The sequence below is a fragment of the Pelophylax lessonae genome (assembly GCF_965119305.1).
Source record: "Pelophylax lessonae genome assembly, chromosome: 2".
In the NCBI taxonomy this organism is placed as follows: Eukaryota; Metazoa; Chordata; class Amphibia; order Anura; family Ranidae; genus Pelophylax; species Pelophylax lessonae.
The window spans coordinates 598,427,120-598,438,530 of NC_138769.1; the positions used below are offsets into that span (position 1 = coordinate 598,427,120).

Sequence of the window (11,411 nt, forward strand, 5' to 3'; positions counted from 1 at the left end):
CAGGGGAGGAGCGGCGGCGATCGCCGCTGCTCTTCCCCAATCGTCGGGGAATCGAGTTTGGAGATCCGCCCGCTTGTGTAAACAGAGCGGGCGGATCTCCTAAGTGACAAAAAGTGACAGATTGCAGTGTTCAGCATAGCTAAACATGCGATCTGTCCCTGTGTCACTCAGTCACCTCCCCCCACACACGTTAGTAAGCACCAGGCATACATTAACCCCTCCCTCTCCAATAAAATGAACCCCTTCCCTGCCAGTGTCATTTTTACAGTAACAGTGCATATTTATAGCACTGATTACTGTAGAAATGTCACTGGTAACCCCAAAAGTGTCAAAAATGTCAGTCAAGGGTCCGATCTGTCCTCCCCAATGTCACAGTACCGCAAAAAAAAAACGCAGATCGCCGCCATTACGCGTTAAAAAAACAACAAAAATGACAAAAATCTTTCCCTTTGTTAGTAAAGGCGATAACTTTTGCGCAAACCAATCAAAATACGCTTTTTGCAATTTTTTTCACCAAACATATGCAGCATAAAACAAATTGGCCGAAAATGTTAAAATATTTAGATTTTTACATTTTTTTGGGGAATTTCATATAAAAAATTGTGAAAAATATTGTTATTTTTGCAAAATTGTCGCTGTTTTTTTGTTTATAGCGCATGATCAAAAAATCCCACAGGTGATCAAATACCACCAAAAGAAAGGTCTGTTTGTAGGAAAAAAGGACCTCAAATTCGTTTAGGTACAGCGTCGCATGACCGCGCAATTGTCCGTTAAAGTCACGCAGTGCCGAATCGCAAAATAGGCCCTGGTTAGGAAGGGGGTAAAATCTTCCGGGGCTTAAGTGGTTAAGGCTGGGTTCACATTGCTGCACATATATAAAAATAAGTCGTTCTTTACCAGTTTTCAGAGCCCCGAGCGCCGATCATGTGACCCACTGTCTCTCTCCTCTTCTCAGCCTCTCCTCCTCCCCTCTCCCTCCCTCCCAACTGACGTCAGCGGGGAATCCTTGGCCCCGCCCGCTGCAGGCAGCTGTCAGATGGGGAGAGGAGAGAGAGCCGCTGGGTCACGTGAGCAACGATCGGCGCTCTGAAAACTGCTAAAGAACAGCTTATTGTTTTAAACACATACACAGACACAGGGGCACACATGATTATTAAACAGACCAGACAGGATGGTATAAAGTGGCTTAACAATCCCCCTTGTGGACGCCCATGTGTAGATTCACATAATTCACATAGGTAAGTAAATATGTGCTGTGTTCAGAATTCAGATCTGTGACACAAAATGCCAAAAATCTGCGTCTGGGGACATGTGATTTACACGCTTACGCATATAAATGTGTATGCGTATAGACGAGTATGCGTATAAGCGCGTATATTAAGGCCTCACATGACCATAAAAAAACAAATTTATAGGCTTTCATTTTTATACAGATCTGAATGCAGCTGCATTGTTTTCAATCCAGACATTTCCACAGGTGAGTAAATATGCGCAGTATTCCAATCAATAACACAAAACCCAAAAATCTGCATCTGAGGACATCCACATTCCACATGCAATCTTGTATTGATAAAAAAAAAAACAGGATCATTTTATGCATTTAAAAAACAGATCTAAAATGAAGTATAATTTACACAGGAACTTTTGTATCAGTAAACTTTTTATGGTTGCACAAATATAGCCTTAGTTCAAACAATTGGGAAAATAATAAAATATAAAAAATGTACAGGAAACTGTCATATGAAGTTCACAGGTCCCTGGACACTTCCTGTTCCTGTATCACACACCATGAGGAGCATACATGTAAGCCAGTGGGATCTGATTGCTGCTGTTAAGCAGCAGCCTGCAATTTGGGACATAGAGGATCCCAGCTACAATGACTGGGTACAGAGGAAGCGGGCCTGGGATGAAGTGTGCAGCAGCTTAACAGCAAACTGGGACCTTCTTGGATGCAGGCAGAGGAAGTTGAAATGTAAGTGCTATGTGTGATCTATATTTCTATTCTATATATATATATATATATATATATATATATATGTATATATATGTATGTGTATATAAATAATGTTAAAATAAAATTACAATAAAAAATACATTTTATTTTACTTTTTTTTTCCAAATTTTAAATTAAAATAAGAAATTAAAAAAAAAATAAATATATATATATATATATATATATATATATAAAATAGGTACTCACAGTATATAGCACTGTCCATTTTTGCAGGGCTTACATATATATTGTACATTCACATTAGTTCCTGCCCTCTCAAGAAGCTTACAATCTAAGATCCCTAACTCACATTCATACATACTGTATGCATGTTAGGGCCAATTTAGACTGGAGACAATTAACCTACCAGCATCCAGCATGTCTTTGGAGTGTGGGAGGAAACCAGACTACCCTGAGGAAATTCACACAGGCATAAGGAGAACATGCAACATGCTGTGGATGGAATTTAAACTGACTACCCTAATATATATATATATTCTACCGAAAAAAAAATCACAGTTGCCATTTCCCAGAATAATCTTCAGGTCCCAAAAAGGAAGTTGGATGATCTATATGACATTTGCATTTAACCACTTGTATACCAGGCTGTAATACCCCTTCATTACTGTATTTTTCGGCGTATAAGACTTTTGAACCTCAAAAATTCCCCCAAAAATGGGGGGGGGGGGTCATCCTATACGCAGAGTATAAAAATCCCAAAGATAATTAAGTGTAATCTATGAAAGCGCTGGTTGTCTGTGCCCTATTCATCTGCAAGGTACCGTAAATGTATTCTCTTATAAATCTCCAAGGTATTGTAAGTAAAAGTATTACCGGTAGATGTATAATCTTCTCAAGGCGCTGACTGTGCAGGAATCCTGTACCGGTATACTGTACCGTAGCTTCAGCTACGTAGTATACCGTTCTGAGCCAATCACGATGAGCGATGTATTCTATTATTGAATGCAAAGCCTGCTCGGATTGGCGGAGTCAGAGAGGCGGGATTATGTTACTCTCTCTGACTCTGCCAATCCGAGCAGGCTTTGCATTCAATAATAGAATACATCGCTCGCTGTGATTGGCTCAGCGCGGTATACTGTATGTAGCCAAAGCTACGGTACATACGGTATACCGGTACAGGATTCCTGCACAGCCAGCGCCTTGAGAGATTATATATCTACCGGTAATACTAACAATACCTTGGAGATTTATAAGAGAATACATTTACGGTACCTTGCTGATGAATAGGGCACAGACAGCCAGGGCTTTCATAGATTACACTTAATTATCTTTGGGATTTTTATACTCGGCGTATATGGTGTATGGTGTGGCCTTGCTTTGCTTTGGAAGGGGGGTAGTCTTATACGGCGAGTATAGCCCAAAACCTATGTTTTACCTTGAAAATTAGGGGGGCCGTCTCATACGCCAGAAAATACGGTACTTGGGCATTTTTCGGTTTTCACTACTGTGGCAGTTTAACAGACAATTACATGCAACAATGTACCCAAATTATTTTTATATCATTTTTTGAGACACATAGGGGTTGATGTACTAAAACTGGAGAGTTCAAATTCTGCTGCAGCTCTGCTTCCAGGTTTTTTTTTGTCAAAGCTTAAGGGCTCTTTCACGCAGCCCCTCCATTGGACGGACTCCGTTTATCTCAGCGGGGGATCGATCTGCCGATCCCCCGCTGAGCAGGAGGATGACAGCTGTTCTCTGCACTGTATGCGGAGACACAGCTGTCAGTTCACCATACATCTCTTTGGCGGAATCGGATGGGAACGGACCGTCGGTCCGTTCTCATCCGATCCGCTGGACGGATGGAAAATTGGGTTTCCATCCGTCCAGATTTGATGGATTGGATGTCAGCGGACATGTCTCCGCTTACATCCGATGCCCCATAGGGATGCATGGGGGGACCATTCAGATCCGCTAAAAAAAACGGACAGGGGCCTAACTGAAAAAGCTGAAGTTAGAAGCTGATTGGCTACCATGCACAGCTGCACCATATTTTGCACTCTCCAGTTTTAGTAAATCAACCCCATAGAGCTTTATTTTGGTGGTATTTAATAATCACTGGGTTTTTTACTTTTATTATTTCACTGTAAAAAGAAAAAAAGACCAATTTCTTTAAAAAAAAAAACTCTTTAAAATAAAAATGACAGAATAGCACAAAACCCCCCCCAAAAAAACCTTTTTTTTGGAAAGTAAACACCCCAAAATAGTACTTGGGTAATTGTGCACTAGATACCATAATTTATCCCAGAGGATGGGGGCAGTGAAGGGATTAATGTAATGGTCACATACAGTGGCAGGATAGAGGTAGGGTTGCTACCTCATCCCTTTAAAGAGGAAGTAAACTCCTCAAAATGTTTTTTCTTTTTTTCTTCCCTGCAAAGTAAATGCATAATGTGCTAGTATGCATCCCATACTAGCACATTATGTGACACTTACATACTCCAACAAAGCCCCCGATGTCCAGGCTGCTGGACGCATCCATCTTCACCCGTCTTCTTCCGGGTCTGCGGACTCCGGCAGTATTACTGGCCCGAGCCATGTGACATCACTCCTGCAAATGCGCGCGGGAGCCGCCAGTCACGGCACTGGGCTCTGAAGAAACGGCACTGGCGGCCGTTTCTTCAGAGCGCATGCGCCAATGACGTCATCGGCTGCATGCACTGCAAATATCTCCTAAACGGTGCAAGTTTAGGAGATATTTACAGCACCTATAGGTAAGCCTTAACCACTTAAGCCCCGGAAGATTTTACCCCCTTCCTGACCAGGGTTTTTTTTTGCGATTTTTTACTGCGTGACTTTAACGGACAATTGCGCGGTCGTGCGACGCTGTTCCTAAACGAATTTCACGTCCTTTTTTTCCCACAAACAGAGCTTTATTTTGGTGGTATTTGATCACCTGTGCGATTTTTTGATCATGCGCTATAAACAAAAAAAGAGCGTAAATTTTGCAAAAATAACAATATTTTTCACTTTTTTTTATATGAAATTCCCCTCCAAAAAAAATGTAAAAATCAAAATTTTTTAACATTTTCGGCCAATTTGTTTTATGCTACATATGTTTGGTAAAAAAAATCGCAAAAAGTCTATTTTGATTGGTTTGCGCAAAAGTTATCGCGTTTACTAACAAAGGGAAAGATTTTTGTCATTTTTGGTGTTTTTTTTTTTTTAACGAGTAATGGCAGCGATCTGCGGTTTTTTTTGCGGTACTGCGACATTGCGGCGGACAGATCGGACATTTTTGACACTTTTGGGGTTACCAGTGACATTCCTGCAGTAATCAGTGCTATACATATGCACTGTTACTGCAAAAATGACACTGGCAGGGAAGGGGTTAACTGTATTGGAGAGGGAGGGGTTAAGTGTGTCCTAGGGGCGTGTTTCTAACTGTAGTGGGACATGTCTACTATTGTACAAACAGAGATCAACGGTTCTACATAGTAGAACCGTCTGATCTCCATTTTTACACAGGGGAGAATGACAGGCGGCTTGTTTACATAAGCCACCCGCCTTTCTCCCGCTCTACCGACGATCGTAGTGTGACCGCCGCACTCCTCTGTGAACGAGCCAAGGCAGGAGCACGCCTCAGCGGGCGCGCGCTCGCCCGCTATTGGCTCAAAACCCGGTGACAGGCTAGCGACATAGATCTACGTCACTCTGCCTGGCCGGGGCTGACCGCCGCAGTAAATATACTGTGCGCAGTCGGCAAGCGGTTAATATAGGCTTACCTATAGGTAAAAGTAATTAAAGTGGGTTTACAACCACTTTAAACCAGGACACACATTAATTTCATAGGTTTTGTGGCTGATTAAGGCCGTAATTAAACTCACTGTGCCTTATGTGCATTATATTAGCCTCAGAACCTGTGTAATTAATATATGTCCTGGATTAAGGGGATGAGGTGGCAACCCTAGATAGAGAGGAAGAGGTTATTGTTCACATAAGGGGAATAAGGGAGATGGGGGTTAATATTTAGGTCACAATCGACAGAATATGGATAGTATGTATCGTAGAGGAGGGGAAGGAGGCAGGAATGGGTTAAAAAGAAAGTTTCTGTGTCATTGGAACAGAATGAAGGGATCAGCAGCTGCAGGTACTGATCCCTTCATTCTGTGCCCATTTACAATTACAGGATCTCGCTCCTTCCCATGTTGTAATGGAAAGGTGAGGAACCAGCACTGTAAAAACACCATGTGATCACTGGGATGACTAATGACAGGGATGGCATGGTACCCAGCCCCTCAAATCAGCTGGGTACAGTGTCTTTGTGTACCAAGCCATCTAATCACAGCAATCAACTGAGGGATCAGTCGCGCAAGGGCTATTTATCCAGTGCCATTCAAAATAATTGGCCACCAATCTGCCATTGATATAGATACTGCAGTATATAATTGGGTATGCACAAGCACTGTTAGGCCTCATTCAATTGTTCTCTTCTTGTGGCAGAACTCACAGGTGGTTCTGCACAACCACAACCGGGCTGTCCACATGTGTCAGCATGTAATTGTATTACAAAAGACTACCTGTGGTTGGGGTTACATGATCACCCCTGGACGTCTAGGCGCAATCATCTGTCCCTAACCACAAGTAACCATTTGCTATATGATTACATGCTGACAGAGGCAGAAAGATCAGTCGCAGGTTTGATGAACCACCTTGGATTCATCAAACGGTGAGAGGCAGTCACTTTGAATGAGGCCTTATTAGTATATGAGCAGTTTTGCTCATGGCCAGCTTTCAAGGTTCTTGGGTTCTTGGGAGCTTTCAAGGTTCTTAATAGGTGGACTATGTATTAATTACATAGTATTTTGATTTTGCTTATGTTCTAAAAGTTTTTTTATTCTTTTTAGATGAGCAGTACTACAAGCGTTGGAGATCACTAAGAGACCGATATCTGAAGGATCTCACTGATGAACAGTTGGCCAGAAGTGGAGCCCCCACCAAAAAACCAAAACGCAGGAGGCACCCATATGCCACAGAGTTGGCTTTCTTGCGAAGGTCAATGGAGGCAAAGAAGTAAGTAAAAATGAATTGATGAGAATCTAAAATTCTGTGTATTTTAATGCCTGTGTACACTCACTTTCATTTTTAATATTCTTTTGTATAGGACCAAAGGCAACCGGCATAACGAGGAGGAGAAGGTAAACCTGAACCTGGAACAGAGTGAGCCATGCACCTCAAACAATCACATGGCCACAGAGTCAGAGAGTACGGTATCAAACTTATATCCGCAGAGTGCACAGGTACAAACGTATATGTCTATCTTGCTCTCTCTATCTATAATGCAACTATACTGTATTTAATATTCTGTATATTTCTCTCTAATCTATCATTCTATCTGTATTTTATTTAAAAAAAATTGTTCTGTTTCTCTAGGATACTGTGGCAAGGGATGTGGAGATTGTTCCAAACATGTCAAATCAGCATAGCTCAGGCCATGTGCAGTCGACACGGACATCTGTGGACAGTCAAATTCTAAGCTTACTGATGGAGAGCCATTCGAACAAGACCAGCAGCCCAGCCATTCAAGATTCCTTTTCAAATCTCAATGATCCCCGGGTAGCAATCTGCCGCAGTATTCATGCAATGCTGGCGGGTCTCTCTATTCAGCGTGAAATGCAGGCCACTAATGATATATTAAGTTATCTTATGGCCTGCAGGTCTGCTCAGTGGAGAGACCTTCCCCCTCCTCAGATGATGCAAAACACAACCACTACCTCAACCAGCACGGCTTATCGCCAGGCATCCGTGCGTCGAGACCTACCTTTTACCACAGCCACTACCTCAACCAGCACGGCTTATTGCCAGGCATCCGTGCGTCGAGACCTACCTTTTACCACAGCCACTACCTCAACCAGCACGGCTTATCGCCAGGCATCTGTGCGTCGAGACCTACCTTTTACCACAGCCACTACCTCAACCAGCACGGCTTATTGCCAGGCATCCATGCGTCGAGACCTACCTTTTACCACAGCCACTACCTCAACCAGCACGGCTTATCGCCAGGCATCCATGCGTCGAGACCTACCTTTTACCACAGCCACTACCTCAACCAGCACGGCTTATCGCCAGGCATCCATGCGTCGAGACCTACCTTTTCCATTTATTTCTTTATAACCCAACCGCCTCACATTCCTACACTAGCTATTTCCTAGACACAACTGCTGTTCCCCCACCCACCCCTGTGGCACAGTCAGGGTCCCCTGTTAATTCCCACTCCTTTGTTAAGTCCTCCCTCTACCCATCTTTTTGTAAACTGGCAAATGCTGTGTTCTTCTGTTTTCTTTAATTGAAATGTAGTGTTCAGGTGACAGTCATCACAAAGCTGTGACAAGCATATCTGCCTGCCCCAACTATTTGATGGAGAAGTGTGGGAATAAGTTAGATCAATTTAAAGGGTTAGTTTACTTTTTCAGAAAAAATGCATCCCAACCCCTTGGTCCCTTCTGTATTTACCTCCATTGGTGATGACGAGCTGTTGGTGCCTATGAAGCCAGTGCAGCGGTCTGGGGATTTTACATTACTCTCTCTTCTTTCTGCAGCACTTCTGACACACATGGTCTGCTCTGCACTATACAGTGTGTGAAGGTTTACATGTGATAAAAAAAATCTACCCTGCATTTTCAAATATTGCAAAGCACACAGCAGGGACACGTATACAAGCCGTGATCCATACTGTTGTACATGGCACACACAAATTATGCTTGGCAGACTACAATTGTTGATGTGATGACTAAGGCAGTCCATAGATAATTAATTTTTTTTGTTCAACCAGTAGTTTAAAATAAAAAAAAAAGACTTGATTCCCCCATTCACAAGTTTGAGGTGGAAGGGGGGAATCCTCCCACTGAAGTTTTGTATTTTGACAGCAGGGAGACATCCCCACCATCAGAATACATTGACTAGGGCCGCCGGCTATAGTCAGCGGTGCTGATCAAGTGGCAAAAAAGCCACAAGGGCAGTAGATCGACTTCTGTATAACCCCCCTGTCCATACAGAAGTCCCTCCTGAACTGCTGAATTTTGATCCATATATGGCAAGTTAAGGATTTGTTTGGTTCATGGCCATATTGGGACAACAATGTGATGAGCACCCCTGCCCCTTTTGTGCATGTGCAGCTGTGGGGCAGTGAATGCTACGCCTATACCACCACCACCAAATAACAGCTTCCTTCTAGGTTCATACAAACATGGGTTCAGAACCAATGTTCACCCTAAGTGTCGGTTCACACTAGGGCGACACGACTTCGGGCGACTAATGCCGTCGCCCGTGTACCGCAACTTCGGCGCGGCTTGCAACGACTTCACATAATGGAAGTCAATGCAAGTCGCTCCGACTTTGCAAAAAAAAAAGGTGCAGGAACCCTTTTCTAAGTCGGAGCGACTTGAGTCGCTCCTGTTAGAATGGTTCCAATTGCACAGCATGGTCCGCTACTTGTCAGACGACCAAGTCGCCTGACAAGTCGGAACAGTGTGAACCGGCACTTAGTGATGACAATAGTATCACTGTGGAATGTATCATGATGTAAGTTCCACGATACTTGGGCCTTATGGATAGACTTCTCTTATTCTGATGAATATCCTCGGTTGACGACTAGCCGTGGTTAGTGCCACTACGACTATTCCTGACCCCTGCATTGGAACGAATACAGACGCTCCCTCCTCCCCACATCCAGCCACTCCCCCCCTTTTTTCTCCCCCCCCCCTTGCCTTCCCCTCCCTATAGGACCTCTGACACTTACTATTCCTCTGTACTGCCTTTCTCTACTTCCTTCCTCCTCTTCCCCTTTCCCCCTGTCCCATCACTGTGTTTGGGGATGCCCACCGAGACCTCTTGGTGACCGCCCCACAGACTCGGACACAGCTTGATCCCCATGGGGGTGTCTGGTCCTGGAGGTGTCCATCAGATCCTGGTTTTAGCCCCCATCCCCCGAATCACCTTTTGGACCACTAGGGATAGGACAGGATATGCCCTTATCCCCTTACTGACACACTTTGTTTACTTGTTCTGAGTATAGATATCATCTTCATAATGTTGTTGTTATGCCTTGTTTACTCTCCCTGTTTCACCTTTGCTGCTGTTTGGGTACAAGTATGTGATAGTTATGTACACTTTTGTATCCTACCTTTTATTTTAATACCTCTGTAATGTTTTGATTTGCTTATCCAGTTTCGCCTTTTATGTTGTTTGAATACAACTGTGTTATAGTTGAGTATACTTTGTATGCTACCCGTTTCCTTATACCTCTGTACTGTTTTGATTAGTCGGCCTGGCAATCTTTCTCTTTTCCTTCAATAAAACGTTTTTTGGAAAAAATAAATAAATTATAATATACTGTTTTTTTATACTATACTGTGGAAAACAGGAAGGATGGTTGTGTGGTGGGTGAACGGATAAGAGTGTATGGCTGTCCCCCTATTTTAATTATAGAACAAGAAAGTGATGGTCCCAATTCCGTGGGGTTTAAATACAGCCTACACTCAAAACAATGTGTAAAAATAGTCGAAAAAGGTTTATTTGTACATATTAAAAAAACAATCAGACAAAACATAATATATAAAATACAGACATATAGCAAGGTCAACAGGTATACAAGGTATATTTCCCCATGGAGAATCAAAAAAGTTTGGAAGTGATGATTTTTTCCTTTGGTCAGAGATGTAAATCCCTCTGATGTCTTTTACCCCTACAGATATACCCTGGGTAAGTAAAAATAAATTACATTTAAATTTTGTAACACAGTCTTTTTGCCATATAGGATATGCAAGTACACAGGTACCTTTCTGAGAACTGTTAATTGGGATATACCTTTTTGTCTCTTTTTTCACGTATAATGCTACATTGGATCAATTTGATATATTTGTTCAAATATACCTGTTGACCTTGCTATATTTATTTTTCAATAGATAGACATATCTTGTGCTACTTCCCCCCGAAGAAGGAAATTCATTTTCCGAAACATGTTGGGCTTAATGCAGGCATCCCAACCTCAGAAAATTCATTTCTGGGAGGTGGCAAACTCATTTCAGGGAGGTGGCACTCCGCGCTGCCGCCCCCCCCCCCCCAGCAAAACCACGCCCGCCCCCCTAACTAATTTAACACAACTAAAGGATGATCAAATGAAATGGAATCAGTATACAGAGGTTTAATTCTTCTGAGAGATATTAAAGGAACACTCCAACCACCATGACCACTTCAGTGATTTGAAGTGGTCATGGTGGTAGGAGTCAGAAACACTGCACATGTTGAGATATTTACAGTTATGTGCTGGGGGATAGTTGCACCCCTAGCACATATGACTTAGGCAGCCAGAAAATGTCATGCCCTTATTCATACATGTATGATCAAGGACATGACGTATTATGACAAAACACAACCACGTAGTTATTAAAAAACATATTGC

The 11,411-nt window shown here is 42.8% G+C and overlaps 1 protein-coding gene across 1 annotated transcript; it reads left to right on the forward strand.

Moving 5' to 3' along the window:
- Window positions 1–1,788: 1,788 nt before the first annotated feature.
- Window positions 1,789–8,125, forward strand: LOC309548202 (uncharacterized protein; the record flags this gene model as incomplete). Its single annotated transcript, XM_082248157.1, has 4 exons — window positions 1,789–1,972; window positions 6,859–7,024; window positions 7,116–7,251; window positions 7,385–8,125. The coding sequence occupies 4 exons, from the start codon at window positions 1,789–1,791 to the stop codon at window positions 8,123–8,125; spliced, it is 1,227 nt and encodes a 408-aa protein (XP_082104283.1).
- Window positions 8,126–11,411: the final 3,286 nt, after the last annotated feature.